At 42.5% G+C, this 20,315-nt stretch overlaps 1 protein-coding gene across 3 annotated transcripts in view; it reads left to right on the forward strand.

The window, feature by feature from the left end:
* The window catches only part of PROX1 (prospero homeobox 1), a 52,229-nt gene that overhangs the window by 10,309 nt on the left and 21,605 nt on the right, over positions 1-20,315 (forward strand). For all 3 annotated transcript variants that reach the window (XM_035010541.1, XM_035010543.1, XM_035010542.1), the window contains 2 exons: positions 6,576-6,683; positions 12,887-13,081. In XM_035010541.1, coding sequence (XP_034866432.1) covers positions 6,576-6,683; positions 12,887-13,081 — 303 coding nt within the window. The remainder of the gene's footprint in view (positions 1-6,575; positions 6,684-12,886; positions 13,082-20,315) is intronic.

Here is a 20,315-nt window from a genome sequence, read left to right on the forward strand (position 1 = left end):
CTTCCTGTATTCTCTCTCTCTCTTTTTTCTTTTAGGAGTAGAGTCAGAGATGGACCCCCCCCCCCCAAAAAAATCTCATTGCAATAATGAATTCGATCAGATTGTTTTTAAGGTGTTAAGTTTTATAATGGAGTCAGGAGAAAAGTCAGTTTTGAGATTCCCTAAGATTCCATAAGAAGAATTCTCCCTTTAAACCATCTGCAAGGCTCCTGGGCCGCGTTAGGAAGACCTGATTAAATCTTAGGAAGAGCACTTGACTGGTGGGAGGCTTCAGGGGGAGAAAAATGGACATGGGGGCGGGGCGGGGGAGTCAGATTCTCTCTTTGATCTTTAAGTGAGACGTGGTTTGTCCTTGGTGGTGTTTCTTTAAGGAAATATACAGGTACTGTTGTATTCAGACGGTATTGGTCTCTCTCTCTCTCTCTCTCTCTCTCTCTCTCTCTCTCTCTCGTTCACCCAAGGTCTGTTCCTTGGGTCTGGTGCAGCTGCCTCTATGCATGATTAACCTCTGTTCAGCCATACACAGAAATCTTTTGTCCTAACATACACAAAGCAAATTATTTTGGAAAGCGAGAGAGCACAATTAAATATAAAACTCAGCTGTATTCGACTTAAAAATGGCTCCTTTTATGACTCTTTTATATTTTGAACCTGACTTTTAAGTGGAGTTGCCAGTTATATTTTTTATTAGACCTATCCTGAACTCCAGCTATTTTTCACTGACTTTTTTTTTTCCTCTGTAGTTTGGTCCTTTCAGTCAATTTTAAAAAAATCTTGTGATTGTTGGTGTTTTGGGGTAGTCGAATAGTAGCATTGGGGGGCAGGTAGAGGCGTGTTTCTTTTAGAATCAATTGCCAGATGGACATAAAATTTAGCAATTAAGTTGGCTGTTGCTAAATTGAGGATTTTGAGCAATTGTCCTGATGACTAGAGATTGGCATTTTAGTATCTAAGCCCACTCCAGAGGCTGCCATGTAAGTGCAAAGTCCCAGCTATGGTGGAAATGCATTTTTCTATGTAGGGAAGGCTGTTCTTCTAACCAGCTCTCAGGACAGTAATGAAGATTTCTGATAAGGTGGGCCACAAGTATGAGACCCACTTGGGGCACTTAAACACAGTCTCTTTCCACAGTGAGGAAGAAGAGAATAATGTCATGAGAGGAAGGAAGATTTAGATATATAAACAGAAATTGAGTCTTGGTTTGGTTGCTGATTTAACTTCTACCTTTCAAAGACCTAGAACGTAATCTACCAGCAACGAATTGAAACTTCGCCAATCACCATGCCTTGCACATTATAAACAGGCAATAAACATTGGTCAAAATGATTGCCATATAGTGTTGCTGATGAGAAAGGCCAAGCAAGAAGATGCAGTGCCTGGAATGGTTTTCTATCCTTGGGAGGAAGAGCATCTTCTGAGGTTCACACAAGCCTGAGGTCCAGGGCTAGACCCTATTGCTAGACCCTATCTTACTTCATTTTGAAGGCAGTAGTCATGACGGTGGGGTGTTTCTCTCCCTTCTTCTCTCTCTCTTTCTCACAAACACACACACACTCAGAGGAAAGGGACATACCTATGGTGAGGAATATTTGAAACCAGGTTTCAAAGTCCCAGAAGTGCACCACTAAACTCTTGAACCAGTTTATGGGTTTTTTGGGTTTTTTTTATTAGACTTTTCATTGTAACCAGATCATTATGCCTGTGCCTTTTTTTTTTTTTTTTAAGTTGGGTCTTCTAGGAAAAAAATCTTTTAGATTGCTTTAAGTGTTGGCTACATTCATTGTCTCACGCTCTCTAAATCCCCTGAGGAATTTAGAGGATTTGAATTGAAAGAAGTTCCTTTTATTTCTATACATATCAAAGGCTTTAAGGAGAATATAGTTTCTTCTTCAGTTGAATAACTGCCCTCTCCTACCAATATAAGAGTCTGTTGAACAGGGATGGCTTGGAAACACCTGTGTTCATATGAAATGTTGCTTACACCTGGAGTAGTTTCTTTCATGGAGCTAAATAATTTTGGCCTCTTGTTGCAGTTAATGGTTACATTTTCCACCTTTTGGCCTTCTATCCTCTGTTTCTTTCCCCTCGATCATGCTGTACTTTTTACCATTTAACCCACTGATAGATTCTTTCTCAGGAAGAAGATAGGCAAGCAACCCTTTCTATAATCCCCACGATTCTGAAGCCAATGAGGATCTGAGTGTTTTGGGGGAAACTGGGTCCACTGGTCTCCTGTCTCCATCCTTGTGTGGCAATGAGTTCTTCCCTTGATTTACCCAATGGCATGTAGGCAAAATTCTCAAAGCTTTTCGTTTAAAGAATTCTCTGGGAATCCTAGAGAGTGGTGTCTACTTCAGTTTTAGGTATATAAGGCCATCTTAGAACCTGTAGCACAGTTATTCCTAGAAAAAAATTCAATAGACATGAGTAGAAATGGGATGAAATGATACCTCTATGATTGTCATTATTATGTTTTTATTTGTAGTCATGGCTTTTCAAATAGTAATGAATAATTTAATTCTTAAGGAATGATTCTTCCCACTTCAAAGGGCATCATCTGCCTCTTTGAACAAAGTAGCCAAGATAAGAACTATTAAGAACACCAGCTTATCAGCTAAATCCATTCTAAGTTCAGCACATGAAGCATATGTAATCTATATAAACGTGATACCTCATTATCCTTTCTAATCGAAAGGAAGTAGTGAATGTGGGCCTGAACTCAGTGTCAGTGCACCTGCTCCAGGAGCTCACGTCTTGGATATTAAAAAAAAAAAAAGTGTTCGGTATCTTTGCAAATGAATCTATTTAATCAAATATTAAGTTTTATTCAAATTGCAAAAGAAAGAGCCAGCCAGTTGTTTTTCTTCATGATGTTCCTTGTCATTCATCCTCTTTGCATCTCAAGAAAAATAGCCTTGTGTAGGCCTCAGACATTTGCATGCACCCAGCTAAAGCTCCAGAGTAGTCTTATGAGCTGTTAAGATGTGCAGGTGAAGAAACTGAGCCTGTTTCCTGTGACAGCCAGCGTCCCCAACTTGACTGTTGGGGAAAATGTTTAAAACACTTCAAATTTAGGAAAGGAAAATTGTTTGGTAATTTGAAACTAAAATCCAACTGGAAAACATGGATTAAAAATGAATTTCTAATATGTGAAATAATCCATGGACATTTTTAGAAGTCTTGTGGGGCCACAGTCATTCTATTAGCTGTATTAGCTACGGGGAAAACATTTATATGAAAGACTGAGAGACTCTGGGTTCCTACCCCCCAAAAAATTATTCAGTAAATTCTTTTTTTTTTTTTAATTTCCATAAGTGACACGTCTTAGGCGTTCAGCTTCTTAATGGAGTAATAGCTCGCTCGTTCTATCACTTTGATTAAATGAGACAGTCTAGATCCTCTCTCCCCATTTGAGGGAGAAATCCTCTTGGAAACAGCAAATCAGAGCATAAGGAGACAGCTAAAAATTCTTTGGGTTTCAAAGCATTTTAGAAAATATAAGTAGCCCCAATCCAATTTGGTTGGAAGTGCAGCTGGTAAAATCTCTAGCCACAAGTCGGAGTTCAATTGGGAAAAAAAAAAAGAAGAAGAATTCACTTCCTCCAGCCCTCACAATGTGTTGTTCTTGCATTTGCCTTTTTGCTGGCCCTGCTCCTCGCCTGCCACTGCTGTGTAGGTAAGGTTATGTTGTGCTTGGTAAACAGACGACACTCAGAGTCTCAGGTTGTTTGAATCGCCCCTTCAGGTTCAGCTGCAGTATCCTACTTCTCTGATCTTTTCTATTCCTGAGCAGATGTCTTTCATTAATTTATGGATTTATCATCTTTTCTTTTTTTCTCTTTTCTTTTTTTTTACACCTGGCAGCTGTCTCAAGTTTCAGTAGTTATTGTCTATTTTGCATTACACATAGAATTGAATGTCATCTGTCTTCACAAAGCTATGGCTAAGAGAATTGAGGCAAAGCCACATGAGCTGCCGGGACAGATCTTGTTTGCGTTCCATCCCCCTCACCCCACCCCCCCTTACCTCCTTAATATTTATTTGTGCTCATTTTCTTTCCTGGCCTTGAATGGAGCTTAGCTCGTGTTCAGTACAGCTGTATGTTTACTGAATCTATTCCATCATGAGTCATTGTGCGTGTGTAAGTATCCTGGAAACAGCTAGTGCTTTCTTGGAAGAACAGTTGCTTTTCAGCACAAGCACTTAAAAGGGAAATTAACCAATTGGTCAGTTCAGATTTATTTTGAGGAGGAAAAAAAAGGATTATCTAACTGTTGGCTTTTAAATGTTTCATTAGCTATTTTTAATAGTTTATTAGAAACATATATTTTATGGGAATTTTATCTTAATTACACGATGAGCAAGAGATAAAGATTTATTCTCTGTTCCATTTCAACGGATCAATTCTAAGTATTACCAACAGGAAACATTTTAAAGCAAAACGGACTTGAGACACTCGAATCAGAATAATTTTTTTCATGAAATAAAAAGCCTCTAAATCCTGATCAAAATAAGAGGGATAGTTTGCTGTTGTTGTTTTTTTAAATAAAAAGAGCTAAAACATCGAAGCATAATGTAAGCGTCCTGAAAACATCAGGAAGTTTTGGTAGCTCTATCACGGAGAACCACAGCAAAACAGGGTGTTTTGTAGGAGACCACATTTTTAACCCTTTGGTACTTTTCCCCTGCTAATAATTCAGTGTGCAAGGTTGTTTTTTCATCTGGCCGTCTGAAGAAAAGACTAGAACCCAGATCTGAGAATGTCTGCTGAAGTTTGGACTTGCCTAAAAACTCTTATCACAAGACAAGACGAGACAGCTTGCCACTATTATTTCACTTACCCATTTGGACAGATGGTCCTGAAGTGTGCTGGGCTCCTTTAGTCTTCTACCGGTCTAATGGAGGTTACTGGAGGGCCTTTCAGCTCTTTCCTTGGCACAAGAAGTATGTCAGTCATAAATTATCGTCTTTGTGATCATTAAGGATCTGAAACAAAAACACAAGTTCAGTTAAGCTGCTTTGGCTTACAGACAGAAAATCGAAATTTCTTCCTTCAGTCGGTATTGTCCGTGGCGGGGTGGGGGGGAAGCACAAGATTTAACTTTTCCATTTACAAACCAAGGTGATCTTTGAAACATTGCATGATGTTAAAGGGAAGGCTAATTGAGCCAATCCTCAGCAGAATATTTGGTTAAACACCCTGCTATAAGTAGTCAAGAGCTTATCAGTATGAATTTGATTGTGCTTCTGTACTAACTTCCTGCTTTCTCTCTCTTCCTAAGACTGGTCACGCTGTTCTTGATGGAGGCCATTTAGAAACCTTGACTTTTCCTAAACACGTGCATTTTTTTTTTTTACCTTTTTTTCACCAGGTGTGGCATTTTTGTTGCCTAGCAAAGCGTGCGTGCGTGCGTGCACACACAAGTGCAGATTTTCTTTTCTTTTCTTCCTTATTTTTCCCATACTCTCTTTTGAGAGAAAATCCTTAGAGAAGCTTCTAGGAAGGACCCTTAATTGACCTTGTGGGGGACCACATTGATTTTCTCCACGTGCATCTTCATTTCTGATAAATTATAAAGCCATTAATTTGCTGAGGAAATGGCAGGGCCAGGCTGCGGCGCAGATGTGACCAGAGCCATCCCAGCTCTGAGTCTGCTGAGGAGTGCCAAGAATCTGGGGGAGAATCAGGAAGCCTGGATTGTTATGGTTAGCCTCACATTCTCTTGGGAACTGTTTTAGTTGCTGCTGTTTACAGATCTAAAAGGTAATGATGTTTCCAGATAAATAGGCCTTCTTATTTTGGGTAAGTGGCCATTTATTGATCTGCTAACCCACATTTATTGATTTGTTAGCCCCAACCACTGTGCCACTCTCAAAGGAGTTAACTATAAATCCAGGAGAGGCAAATTGTATTTGGTTTTGGATCGTTGCTTTAACAAAAGCGACACCCCCTCCCTGCGCTCTCTGTGCCAAAACTACCCCTCCCAAGTTTTAGCTATTATTCAAAAGGAAACAATTAAAAGGATATAATAATAAAATAGGAAGAAAGTGAGTCAAGATGCTCCATTAGTTTAGCACTAAAAGGTAAAATATGAAGCTTGCCTGACAGTGTTCAAAATAATGCATTTTGTATTTTCACGCACATTAGGATAATAATTTGATGTAAGCTGCAGAGTGTGGAGAGAAGAACAAACAGAACTGTAATTGCAAAGAAGAAAAAAACTCTCACGATAAGAGTTGTACAATACATGTTGGGTGCATTTGTCTCCTTAGCAACAAGTGAACGTATAGGTAGCATAAGGACCTCGAACAGGGGGAATGTTTTGCCATCCTCCCCACAGAGCCGCCCAGAATCTGCAGCCACATTGTGCATCCTCACCATTATACTTGGCAGTTTCTGACAAGCCATGGTCACTTTGAGCAAGGGGCAGCAACGTAGTGATGGATTCCGTGGCCGGTGCCATTTACCTTCTAGAATTTCCCCGGCTGCTTGATGGGCCTCCAGGTTCTTTCGGGGAGTGGGTGGTGGGTGCGTGTGTTTAAGACATTGTTTTCCTTAACCAAATGCCTCCTACATGCAGGAAGGATTGTCACCCAATCACTTGAAAAAAGCAAAGCTCATGTTCTTTTATACTCGTTACCCCAGCTCAAATATGCTGAAGACCTACTTCTCCGATGTGAAGGTAAGGACATTTTTCATCAGTCGCTTTTCAGTTTCTGTGCATGTGGTCGTGATTCGAACTCTTGGAAGTTGGTGGAGATGAGTGTGAAATCAATCCGTGAATACACCTGTGTTATAACTGATGCAATGCACTTGTGTTTTTGTTGGAAGCCGTGCCAAGCAAAGATACCCCTTAAGACCAGGAGACTGGTATCAAGTCACATGGGTTTCCAGTGTGATCAGGGAAACTTAGCCTCTGGCTTTATATGTCTTAGTAACTTCTTGGAAGAAATTTCAGCCGGTCCTGGATGGGTGTGCTTTAGAGAATTTTTTTTTTCCCTCCCCTCAGCAACAGTAAACTGTTTCTGTTTTTGTTTCTGTTGGTTTCCCCATATTTGTGCTTATGAAAGCAAACTCTAGCACCTCTTTTTCCCCCCTCTGTCGAAAGGAGCGTACATTGAAATTCTCTATGCAGTAGCTGCTTAAAAACAAAAGTGATGATTGTCTCTTATTTACAACTTAATTTGTTGTTGATGTAGAGTACACTGAGCATAAGGAGAATGAATAAAGTGACAGATTCAGGACACATTATTCAAATGAGGATATGAAAGCTGTCGGCCTACAGCTGCAGCCTCCCTCATTCTACAGAATATGGGGACCTCCTGGTTCTGTGTGCGTGTAGATGTGTGTGTGCGCGTCTATGTCTGTGTGTGGGTTTTAAGTAATTGTTTGCAACAACTTGATGTTGTGTTAATCATCTGCAACTTTTTAAAACATAGATTGGGTTTTGATGATGATAATCACATGCATGGTATCATTATCCAAGGAACTTGATAAACATTACATTAGCTGAGATTAGTTTATTAGGGTTGGGTGCTTTTCCCCCCACCCTCCACTGCCCACCCCCATATGTACAAGTTCTTATTCCTGCCACTGAGAACTCAGGAGCTGCCAAAACAGGCTTTGCTTCTGCCCCGCTCCCTCCACGCAGAGTGTTTTGTGCCCCATGGCCCAGGGGCTGTGTTGGCCCCCTTTTGCAGGCCAACTCATTTTCGTTTCCTTCACTGATGTTTTATTTGGCCTTATAAGAAAAGTTCTGTTTTCCCTCCTGTTTGCTTTTGAATTGTGTATCAACTTCAGCCTTTTATCTTCCTCCTTCCCTGGCTGAGCTCCTTAAGTGGAAGGCATGTTTTCTCCCCGCTCAGGGCCAACAGACTGGGCAGGATGGGAAGGCCCAGAGAGGCAGTAACTTGAGAGGTTGGTTGAGGATCATTAAAGTATAGAAAAGGCTGAGTGACACAGTAGGCCAGGAAGAGGGTTTGGACTTCTTGGGGGACCATCCAAAACAGACACCAGGGAGGGAATTTGTCAACTGGTTGAAGACTGGATAGCTTCTGGAGCCTAATGGAACCTGGCAGAGTTCTTTTGGGGGTGAGGAGTGGTCCTCTCAACACCCTAGTTCCAGGAAGAAGGGAGGACATGGAGGAGAGGGAGAAAGTGTTACCGTGTACGTGTGTATGTGTGTGTGTGTGTGTATCTAGGTGCCCATTTTACTTCCTCCACTCCTCTTAGTGCAATGATCTGCACTGTTGTGATATAATAAAGACGATACCTTATATTATTTAGATAGTGCTTTTCATCAGAAGGAGGCCATAGAGCTTTACAAACTGCATCCATAGGGATCTCTCACCTACCACTGAAATGCAGCCACACGGAGGGTGGGAAGCAGGAGCCATGCCGAGCCCGCAACACCATCCAAAAGTAGCTGTAAATGTTAGACACATTCGTGGGCTGGGGGAGAAGGGCACGGGTAGGGGAGATTGTTAATCTGTAATCTTTATAAACACTGGGCAGTGGAAACTGACAAGAAATTGTTCCTCTCCCTTTAGAATACATCTAGTAATTCAGCTTTGCAAATAATCACTATGTAAACAACAATTAAATACCGGGACGAATATTTTATTTTAAAAAAGCACTAATATTCAGATTATAGATTCTATCCATACTCTATCCATACTGGGAGAGAAGGCTGTTAAAGTATACGTGAGTCTGGTTAATTCCCAATTATCCACTCTAATGGAGGGGAAACAGTAGGGCATATAATGCATAGCAGAAAATCACCAAAGGTCATTTCTCTTTTATTTTTGGAATGAATTATACATTTTTAACTTTGCTAATTATGTTTTTTCTTTGGCTACTAATAAATGAATTTGTATTCCCTGAGCTTATGCTGGTGAAATTGGAAAGGCATGCATAGAAAAGGGAAGGATAGTCCAGGCACGGTGTTCCAGAAACTTTGTAGGAAACAAGAGCAGAGCATGCTTGGACTTTTTAATAGTAAGGAAAATCCAGAATTTGAATGCTGATGATGCATATGCTCATACACATGTATATTTATATGTATGTTACAAATGTATATATATATACATATATACATATATACAGTGGGTATATATATATATATACACACACACATACTTATTTCTAGATATAGATATATAAATGTGGATACTCATTTGCAAGATGGAAATAACTAGATGTTTCTCTGCATATGAATATGCTACCCCAAATTTTATTTCAGTGTAGATTCGAGAAAACCACTACAGAATTAAGAGATCCTTAGAAATTAGGGGAAGGACCTTAGGAGTTTATAAGAAGTGACAGCCTGCATCACCTGTCTTGAGAAAGACATGTTCATGTGTCTGTGGACCAAGTAAGACTTGTCGCAGTAACACAAGCCTATACTTGACTGTGGCTGCATTCATCCAATCGGCCCCAGAAGGTGAGCCCAGGCAGGTGATACACCCTGCCTTGCATTTTTCCTTAGGGAGGGATAGAGCGCTTCCCTCTCCACAAGTGACTTCCATTTGGGCAGGAGGTGAATGCTTTTAAATTACTCTGGAAAGAAAGAGGTGGGGGGAAACCTCACAGGATTCAGATGCTGGCTTGGTGAGAGCTGTCCAGCGATGATCTATACGAAGGATGAAACCAGGGCTGACTTGGTTTCATTCCTAGAGTAAGAATCTAAACAAAGTCCCATGTTCTCACAGAGTCCAACTCCATCCCCTCACCACGACATTTAGCCAGACAAAATCCTTTGAGAAGAGCAAGGGGGCAAATGGGCAAGACATGCCAAGGATCAATGGGGCCCCACCATCTTCCTGTGCACTACTGGGTGCTGATTTTAATGTATCAACTAATAACTCTTAGACCACTAACTACAACAGATTCAGTGTCATTTTAGCTTTGAAGAACAGACGCTCACAGCTTTTCAAGCCGGCAGTGTTAAATGATGTATCTCATTCCCTCCACCCCTTGAGTCAACTGCTGCCTAGCCAGATTAAGGTGTCAGATTGATTTGTTTTATACATCTTTTGACCATGCTCATTGAATATTTAGGAAGTTTCTTCAGCCCATATTGAGGCTGAGATGTCCCGTGGGAAGCATTAATCAAAGTCACAGAGACTCACACACTGTGGAAACACAGCCTCTTTATTGTAGCGATTAGTTTTTGCAGTAACACATTAACACACTACAGAGCTTTCCTTTATAGAACAATTGATCCTTTTCTTGTAAGCCACTACAGAACGGGGGGAAATTAACTCTTTAAAGTTTAACGCTTTTTCTCCCCCAGTGTGAATATCTGGAAAAGAGGGGGGGCCTGCCTCTGCTTTTCGCCAGCAACTAAAAACAACAAATTTCAGTGCACTTCTGGTGGAGGGAAACCCAGTTCTCCAAGCTGTTGTGCTGGTCATTTCGCTTGTCTTATGTCGGGGGAGTCTGTTGTTTTTGCCCATTCTTTCTCTCTGGTATTTCCATTCTGTAACAATAAGCTTTAAATCTCCCTTTATGTCCCATTCCTAAATAATGGCAAGTGCACTTACTTTTTTGTCCTCCCCCATTAGGTCATTCATGACCATTCTAGAAAAAAAAAATACCCTTCTATTTTTTTCCTCTACAGTACTCTTGTCCATAGGAGACAATGTCTTGTAACAATGCAGAAGCCTAATCTCCATGTCAAAGCAATTTTCATTCCCCAGTGCACAGCCTGCTATCATTTTGTAATGTTTTGTTTCTTATTCTAAAAGAATTAAAAAGGAACAGTAAGCCGTCACGGGGGCCTGTAGTCCTTATCTCAGTGTCTGGAAATTTGGACAGTGTATTTTACTGCTGAGATAAAATGGAAAGAACTCCAAGTTCAGCAAATCGTAATGGGTTTAAGTTCTATTGAAATCGGCAACCAGAAGATCAGATAACGGGGGTCCTTCAGTTGTCTTTTTAATCGGGTTCCCCGCAAGGCTGAATAGAGACAGAGCAGACACACAGAGTGAAAATATAATTCTTGGATAGGTTAAGTACATGTTTGAACTCTTGCAAGCAGAAGCGATTTGCTGATGACTTAATCATTTTCTGGTCAATTATCTGTAAGGGCCCTTGCAACTCCATGGCAATTATGATGCAAGTTGGCCTTTTGGGAGAAACACCAGTCTCCCTGCTTCTGTTTCCTTGTTCCGTCCATTCTCTGCCATAAATTTTCATTCATTTATTATCTTTGCTAGTATAGAAACAACTTTCTGTGTAGTAATTACAGCCCCAATACACACTTTAGCTGTCATCTTGTTGGGAGTCTGGATGTTCTCATGACCAGTGTTTGATAAGTGGTCTTTGTTGATTTTTGATGAATGTACATCTTTTTCTGGGGGCCCAGGGAAGGGAATACCTGTGATGACAAAAGGCAGGGGGTTGTCTGTCAGCCCGCCTGATATAAAGCTATGGATTTATTGGTTTTGACTTGGCAAGTTGAGATGCATCTGTCCTTTACCGCAAACAGAGGACTGTCAATAAGAATGGTATCATTTGCAGTGAATCCAGGAAGACATCTTCATTTAAAAGGTCATCAGGAAACCTTGGTAAACAAAGTTTTAAAGCCTAATCATGTTACGGTAACTTGGCATTTAAAAAAAAAAATGTAATAAAGTTTCTGTCTAGGCCGTCTGTGTACTCTGTCTTAACCACACCTTCCAAACAGCATCGACTCCAACAGAAAGGGGCGTGGGTCTTACCCAATGCTGGCTGTAGGAAGTGTACAAAGAGGCACGGCAGCCTGGCCAGACAGATGTGAGTACCGTGTGCAAACAGAAAGTGGAGTCACAGCTGGATGGCCATGGGGATCACCCATTACCAAAAAATAAGCAAATGCCAGATTCCTCCCCTTCTGTGTGAAAGCTGTTTTCCAGCATTGCACGAGGCCGCCATGTGATGACACAAATTCTCATTAAAAAAAAAAAAAAAAGGAAATCATGCTAGTGGTGAAGTCGCGTGGCTCACCCTCTCTGGTGCAGGTTTCGCCTGCTATCCAAAAGTAGAAGGGTTCCCGTGAAACCTGTCATAAGCCGAAATGGCAGAAAGCAAAGAAGCAATTACCGTCAATTTATATGGAAAAAGTGTTGAGCATTCCCAGACCTGAAAAAATAACCTCTCTTAGACTTTTCTGATACCCTAGGACACATCTCGATAACAGATGCACAAAATAAATCAAGATAAAGCACAGATGCTCACAGACACAGTGCAAAGCCATGGCGGCATGATGCTGAGATGCTGAGCCTGGTTCCTGGGGAAGGAGCTTGGTTGGGCCACTGTTGCTGCTCGGGGAGCATGCTCCCTCCCTAATGGCTCGCTGCAAAGCAAATGCTGAACACTATTTTCCCTTGTCGCTTTGTTTCTGAAAAGCAAATATCCTCTTGGGATCTCTTTCAGTTAGTGAAACCAGGTACCAATGTAGGTCTTTCCATAAAAGCAAAATGGTGGAACGTGAACTTTTGAAAAGCAGGGGAAACTGTACTTGAAAGTAACAACTCTTCCCAGCACTCTGTGGCTTGAATGCATTTCCATAAAGAAGTATACAAATGCCGTTTTTTCCATTGAAAGATGAAGAACGGTGTTTAGAATGAGATATTCAGCTTCTTAAGGAAAATCCGATTTAGAATGTGAGTTTTCCATTTGAAATGTGGAGGGTTGGGAAGTGATTTCCATTGCTGATAGGTTTTATAATCTCTTATAAATGTATTACTGCTTTTACCCCTCTTGCCACCATTTTGGTGGAATCAAAAACATACTCTGTCCAAGTAAGGAGGAGAGAAGAACTTTAAAAAGACTTCAAATGCTTAAAGAATAAATGAAGAAAATGGCCATGTTCTTATCCTTTCCAACATTTAAATTTGACAGTTCAACAGATGCATTACCTCTCAGCTCATCAAGTGGTTTAGCAATTTCCGTGAGTTTTACTACATTCAGATGGAGAAGTACGCACGTCAAGCCATCAACGATGGAGTCACCAGTACCGAAGAGCTGTCTATAACCAGAGACTGTGAGCTGTACAGGGCTCTGAACATGCACTACAATAAAGCAAATGACTTTGAGGTAGGAACTCATCTTTATTGTTTGGTCCTCTCCCTTTTCTTTTTTTAAAAAAAAATTTATTTTCTTTACCAATGTCCCCAAATCTGTTTTAGTCTTGTTATCTCACACGAGCATCCCGCGCAATAGGGTAAGAGGTAGAGCCGCAAGGAGGAGCCCCCACTCTATGGGAAGAGTCACGGGGCACTGACCCACTCCTACGTCCTTTCCCATTCCCCAGCTCTGCTGCTTGCCTGAAGACCCATGGGCCACAGAAAAGGGAACTGGAGAATTCAGAGAAAATTGCAGCAAGGAACCCACACACAGTGACTCCCTTTCCAGAGAAGAGGTCCCCACTCTAACAGGCCTTTTTGCTACTTAGGTTCTGGCATGTTGATTGAGCTGACATAGGCTATGTGCAATGATCGCTGCAAAAGTTGCTTTCTAAAAAAGTCTAGAAAGGTGGATGGGGGAGTGATGCCGTGGTTTCTAATTTAATCAGCATTTATTTCCTTTATGGAAGAAATGGTATGAGAATTTACTAAGTACATATTGTAAGAGAGCCATCAACATATTTTTATGGTTTTGTTTCTGTTTTTGTTCTTTTGCGGGGAGAGCCTAGGATGTTTATCTCGCATATGTGTAGCTTCACAAGCATGCCGCGATTTGTTCATACACCCTCACACACACCCTCACACACACACACACACGTATATCTACAACATGCATATTCTAGATACACACAAAGCAGTATAGACGATTCCCAGAAAGCAATAGCTACAGAACAATGAAAGATGCGTGGCTATGAGTAAGGCGTTTCTTTACTGGCTAATGCTGTGCCTCAGCAAACATTTTTCATTGCAACGTGATGACTGTATAAGACAACACTAGCGAATCTCCCAGTCCTCACAAAGGCATTTTGCTGAGCCCTGCTGGATGAGGCAACAATAGTTAGAGGTGAGAATGTGGCAGGGTTCTGCAGGCTGAACCCCTGGTGGTGAGTGTAGACAGGTGGTGGGTAGCTTGACCACGTTAGTCCTTTTCTTGTGTTATCTTGAGGATAGGAATGTTCTTTTCCCCCCATCTGCTCCTACAGGGGACCTTATGTTAATACTCATGCTTTCCTCATGCAGATAGGCACCCAGAAACACCCAGGAAGTTGGCAACTTCAAAGGAAGAGAAGGACATCTTGGTCTATACTTCTCAATGAAAGGGACCTGCCCATTCCTTTGGGGGCCATTCTTCCACTTTTTTTGGCAGCGCAGATCAGTGATCAGATTTCCGAAGGTGGAAACTTAGCCATGGGGAGGTCATGGTTTTCCCTTGAAAGTTTGAACGGTTCTACTGCAAGCCAATTTCTCTTTGTTATCCAAGACGAATATGTGTTTCTTGCCAAAGGTGTTATGAGCCAAGTTTCTCTTTGGCTGTTTGAACACATTAAAAGTGGGGATCCTTCTTGTTTTGCTTCACCATTGTAAAGTCTCTGTGTTTAAAGTCTGTTGTAAGACAGCACTGGTTTACCGTCCTGACAGAACTCTCTAGCAGAATTTCCCCTAGAGCTGGAGAATAGGATTATGGCTAGCCATTTTAAAGAAATCTTATGAAGACTTTCATTTCTTTTTCTCCCCCTTTCTGATAAGTCTGTTGCTCTAAACTTTACCCGGAGAGAATTCAACTGTGTACTAGTGAACTCTTTAGAGCTGATAACGGCAAATATTTGTTTGGCGGCGTGCGTCAAGCTTCCTAAAAGAATTGCCCAAGATTCACTCGATGAGTTCTGCATTTCTGGCTGTGTAATATTCTCGAGAGAACAAATCCTTACGGTGCACATTAGGAGTTTTAGGGTTCTTAAACCTTACCTGGTTGGAATTTAATCCCCTGCTCACAGCACAAGGGCCAAAATGACACAAGCAGGGATGGCTGGCACCAAGAGGTACCCAACAAGCTGCTCCATTTAGCATCATCTAAATCCTCCTTTAATATGATTAACATCTGATATTTCTCTCTTTGTGAATCATATCCACTTCCAGCCAGGACACCTCTCCTTTATCTGCAGTGTCTATTTTAAGACTGCTTCAGTGCAAGGAGTATGGGGCCTGGGGAGCAGTTTTGTCACTTCTCATGTGACTTCAGACAAGTTATTGGTCTATTCTGGGTCTTTTCCTTCTTCAGTAAAAAACCTAGGATCCTTCCAGAAATGTGGTAAGACATAAAGCAGGAACATGGATTCTGGGCTGTTCCCTCCACTCACACATATGCACATACGCATACACACATGCCCTCCACCCCAGACAGTCACTAAATAGCTTTTCATTTCGCCTCCCAGTTGGGCGCAGAAGCTTCAGATAAGATGATCCCTTCTTTTCTGTGCCTTTGTGCATGGAGGTCAGTGCTTAAGTGAGATGCTTAAAAAGCCACTGGTCTTATCCGTGTAGCTTGACCACTGCGGGCCGTGGCCCACGAGCCACAAGTAGACCCGGCACCTCGAGCTGAATATCTCAGCTGATACTGTGTGTCCTGCTTGACTTTTGTATTTAGGCTTCTCCTCTTAAGATCAAGTAAAGTGAATCTGTAGTCTGATAGGAGCAAGTGAAGAGGATGGCCAAGTAGAGAACTGTACACCTTGGGGCTTGGGGGGTTTTTTTCTAATTTTTAAACAGGGATGAAGCATGGTAGAGAGGTTTTGAAGTTATGGCTACATGTTGCCCAAAGATCCAGTCAGTTTAAAGGACTATATATTCACCCAGTTGAGTATTAGCTGGTCAAATAATAAAACAGCTTATTGATGGCATTTTTAAATTTCTCAATCAGTTGTTTGCAACAGTAACAAAATAGCTAACGTTTATTGGCTGTCCTATACAGTCCTGGGCACTCTTCTAAGTGTTTTACCCGTATTAACTTATTTAGTGTGAGCAATAATAATGCTGTGGGTGTTAATAGAAGAAAAAGTCTAGTCTGCCTAAAGCTTTCTACTATTTTTTAAGTAATTCTAAACTGGTGGGAACAAGTAGAACCAGGGAAAGAGAGAATGAAGCTAACGCTTTCCTTCCTTCCTTCTTTCTCTTCTGCTGCTTGTCTTTTTTTCAGCTTTCTGCTCTGTCTGTCTCTGCCTCTGTCATAAGCTTCCTGGTGGCACCTCTGTCACTGCTTAGCCCCACCCCCCTCCAGCCCCTGCTGCTCATGGCTCTCAAGGCCAGAGTGGTTGCTGACCCCTGGCCTACAGGAAAATAAAGCAGATGGGGAAGGTTTATCACTAGCGAGGAGGGAGTGGCTTGAATCTCTCTCCTCCTCTGGACCCCGCGTTTCCTGGCCTTTATGAGTCAGGACCTTCTAAGTGACAGGAGGGCTTGTTCTGCCTTTTGTATCAGTTTACACAATGGCCCAGATTCTTGGCACAGCACTCAGACTTAGTGTGGTGAGAGCTTGAGAAGACCCAGGGGAAGGGGGAGAAGACCCAGGCGGGGGAGGGGCCCGCACGCCACCGTCAATCTGTGCTGGAGGAAAAAAAGTTGGCCACCTCACACGGGGTGGGGCATCTGGCTTCTGAAGGTGAGTGTGCGAAGGTGTGCAGGAGAGGGGTGTTTAATTACAGGCTGCATCTTTCACTCCTACTTCTCACGTTTAATGAGATTGGCAACAATAAATTTGTCTTTCCAGGTGTTATGGTATATATTTCCATGCTTCATTCTCACTTCCCTTTGAAGAGGTTCCAGCATTTTTTTATGGGGAGGGGAAGAAGGGTTGGGATCCCTTCCCAGTTTTTAAATCATACTGATACTTCTGACTTTAGGGGCAGAGGAGTTGAGTTGGATTTTATTACTTTTTTGTTTCGCTCACAACTGTGACAGGAAGGAAGGTAATGATGGCTGTCAGTTTCCAAGGCTGCCCTGCACGCTCCCTGTCCTTCTCCAGTACCAAGAGAGGAGGTGGCTTTTGCCCCTCGGTGCTCAGCCAGCATCCCTCCCAGGCCTACGAGTGGTAGCCATTTATCAGCAGGCAGGGTCCCCGTGCCCTGTAAGAGTGCCCAGCCCCCACTGCCCTCCCTCAAGAGCCAGGTGTGGGGAGGGGAGGCTGAGAAAGAAACAGAATGGGGAACTTGACTCATCGATTAGCGGACTCGTACAGACCATCTCCTAAGGCACTGACATCCCACCGAGCAGATGCTCCATCACAGAGCCTGTGGCTCAACTCTTTTCCAGGCGTCACATGACCCACAAGAAGGGGAGTTCTGCAGACCCACTTCTGCACTGTTGAAAGGGAAAATCAAAATGCAGCACCCCTCGCCCCCCACCCCCACCGCAGACACTGAAATACATGTGCTGAACACATTCTCTCCAGCCCACCTGCCCCCCGCCCAACCCTCCCGCTTCCCACACAACCCACGTTGAAGAAGATTTAATGTATTTGGAAATCTTTCATTCACATTGTCACCGCTTTAAAGAAAAAGGACAGGTGGATTTAGGAAGCGCTTCCCTCCTCTCCAAATAGATACTTAAATATGAGTGATCATTTGGGAAACTGGCACATGAGTGAAACCCTTTTACTGCGGTTGCAGTCTTCGGGCCTCCGAGCTGCTGAGCCATTTGAGTGATCACATGACACACACCCTTGGTGGGCGGCGAGGAGGGAAAGAGACTCTTAGCATTTCTTCCCCTGCCAGTCCCCCCACTGACAAGCCAAATTGATCTTTTAAGAGACTAAATGAATGTTCTCTAAATATATGTACACACATGGCTGTCTGGGAACCTATTCCTGGGCAGAATGATGTCCTGAAGTATGAGGGAGAGAAGTGTAAAGAGGCCGGCTTCGAGGTGGGCTGGAAGGGGTAGGGGCTGGGGGGGGTGGGGATGGGGGGCAGAGGCAGGACTGTGCATGCACGGAGCCTCATTTTTGCCCCACCGTCCTTTAGGGATTCAAGGTGTTGATCAGTATAATGAAGCGGGCCCATTGATTTACCATCTATTTGGTAATGTCCTTGCATTTTTAGCTCCCTGTGTCTTTTTTGTCATTGGGTTACATTCAAGCACAGTAAGATCAGCTTTAAAACCTCCTTACTCAACAGCTTTATTAGTTATAGCATTCCATGACCTTTCTCAACATTCTTAAAGAAAAAGATACAGTGTAACGTCGCTTTACTTTGCTTATTGTCCTTTGTTGGGGTGAACAAAGCATTTTCTACAGTGGCTATAGCACATAATTATACAGCTTTCAATGGCAGTGTCTTGGCACATATCAAAGTTCAGAGAAGCCTTTAGAAAAAAAAAAATGTTTTGTGGCAGCCTAGGGAGGGTCTCATCTTTCCTTCAGAAAATAGTTCAAGGCTCTTCTGTCAAGCTTCCCTACTTAGAGCTTTTTCTCCTCCTGCTTCATAAAGTTTAAAGCGGATTCAGTGGAGTTCTATGATCTATTTCCTTTGAAAGATTGTTCCTCAGCACAGAGAGGCCCTTTGACTTCAAGAGTTCACAGATTCATGTCTTTAGGTATCATATGTCTGACCTTATCAGTTACTCCATTTAATGTCGGAGAAAAAGTCTCGACTCTTTGTGTTAGTCTGTTTTGCCTCTATGAAATGATTTGGTGAAAAGACCATCCTTTTTAACACACCACTGAGAGGCCGTTTCTGCTGCAACCTACCCTGTGGCTTTTCTCTCTTTAAAAAAAAAAAAAAAAATTGTCCTTGTGTTTTGTGTATGGATGAGTTCACAGTGAGAATAGAATTATACAAGGGCAGACGCACACACAAAAAAAATCTTTTGCTTTCCTCCCTCCCTGCCCCCCCCCATGATCTATTGGCTCTCTTGGTGGCTGTACCCCAACAGGAGAAGCCATTTAGCAAACACAGAGGTGGCAGCCGTGATGCTGGGATGGCAGTGGGTTTTCCCTTGCTACGACCTACCCCTAAGGCCTTCATAATTAATTGTCCTTCAGAGATGAGGGAAGTTCAGAGACAGTGTGTGGAGTGATGTCCATTGTCTGACATTCAGTTCTCCTTGCCTCTGCTCTTTTTCTTCGTCCCACAAAGGGTTATCAATAGGAGAAAGGGAGCAAGTTCTCTGCAGAGAGCCGCTGGTGGTGGTTGGAGCTTTCGGGGGGATGTTAGCATTGTGTTCGGCCCATCCTGGCTCAAATGTCTGGAGAAGTTCTGACAGCCTTTTGAAAACGAGCCTGTTTATTTCGTCTAGATGAAACAAACTCATTTAGCCACCTAAAGCTTGTTCAAAAGTTGGCGATCCCTTTTCACGTGGCCGATAATATTTTAAATCAAATTTCCTTGGCCTCCTAACCACTCCCGGATTTGATTTCACTGTAATCGTTTGGTTCCTTTTCAGCCGCAGGGCAGAAAATTTAGTGCTCGTTCACTCATTTCTCTTAAGTGTCTCAGTATAAATTTGCAAGAGTAAGTCTTTTTTTGCAAACGCTCTTTTTGGTGAGGCATAGGACTTTGGTTCTTGAAAGTAGATCATTCTCGTTTAAAAATATTGTGTCACCTTCAGTGATTGCCTTAAGCCAATCTTCAGGGCTATTTGGTAACATGACACAAAACCATGCAATCTGTGTGTCCCCCAACCCCTGCTTTTGGCTGAGACACAAACTGAAAGATGCAATGTGGAGACAGCTATTTGAGAAGTAAAGAAGGAGAGCCATTAATGATTATTATACTTCTGTTCCTGTTAAATAGGGTGAAGCCAAGAAAAACAAATATAATTGTTCTTCCAAAGAGCGGTTGAACGGGCACATTAGAAAGGTTTAAGATCCCTGTCGGGTGCACAGTGACGTCGAGGCTGAAGGGAACCATATCTCAAGGAAATCTCTGGGTCTCTCAGAGCAGCTGCTCCCGGATGAAGGGACCCATCACGATGGCCAGAAGTGATTCTGTCCCTGTAGCCTCCTTGAACAACTTTCACCACAGACCTTTTTTGGTCTTTAAAGAGAACCTGTGTATGGGAGTTGACACAACTAATATAGTCATACCAAAAAGGGGGGGTCATGAAAAATTAAAGTTCTTCTTATGAATCTTTCATCAGAAGCAATGAAAAGGGGCACGAGTGTAGTCTCAGTCCTTTGTGCTGCAAGCTCTTCTTCCGGGCTCTGGGCTGTTGTTCTTGCAGCTCCTCAAACAGACTTTCACTTTCAAACTGACAGAAGTCACTTAGAAGCCAGCTGGCTGTACTAACACACCCACCTTAGCGGCCGGGAGCCGCGGCAGGTGCCGAGCCCTCCGACACACCTGGTTTCAGATGGGCGGGGGCCGCTTCCT

This window comes from Mirounga leonina, unplaced genomic scaffold (genome assembly GCF_011800145.1).
Source record: "Mirounga leonina isolate KUSES-001 unplaced genomic scaffold, KU_Mleo_1.0 Mir_154, whole genome shotgun sequence".
Taxonomy (NCBI): Eukaryota; Metazoa; Chordata; class Mammalia; order Carnivora; family Phocidae; genus Mirounga; species Mirounga leonina.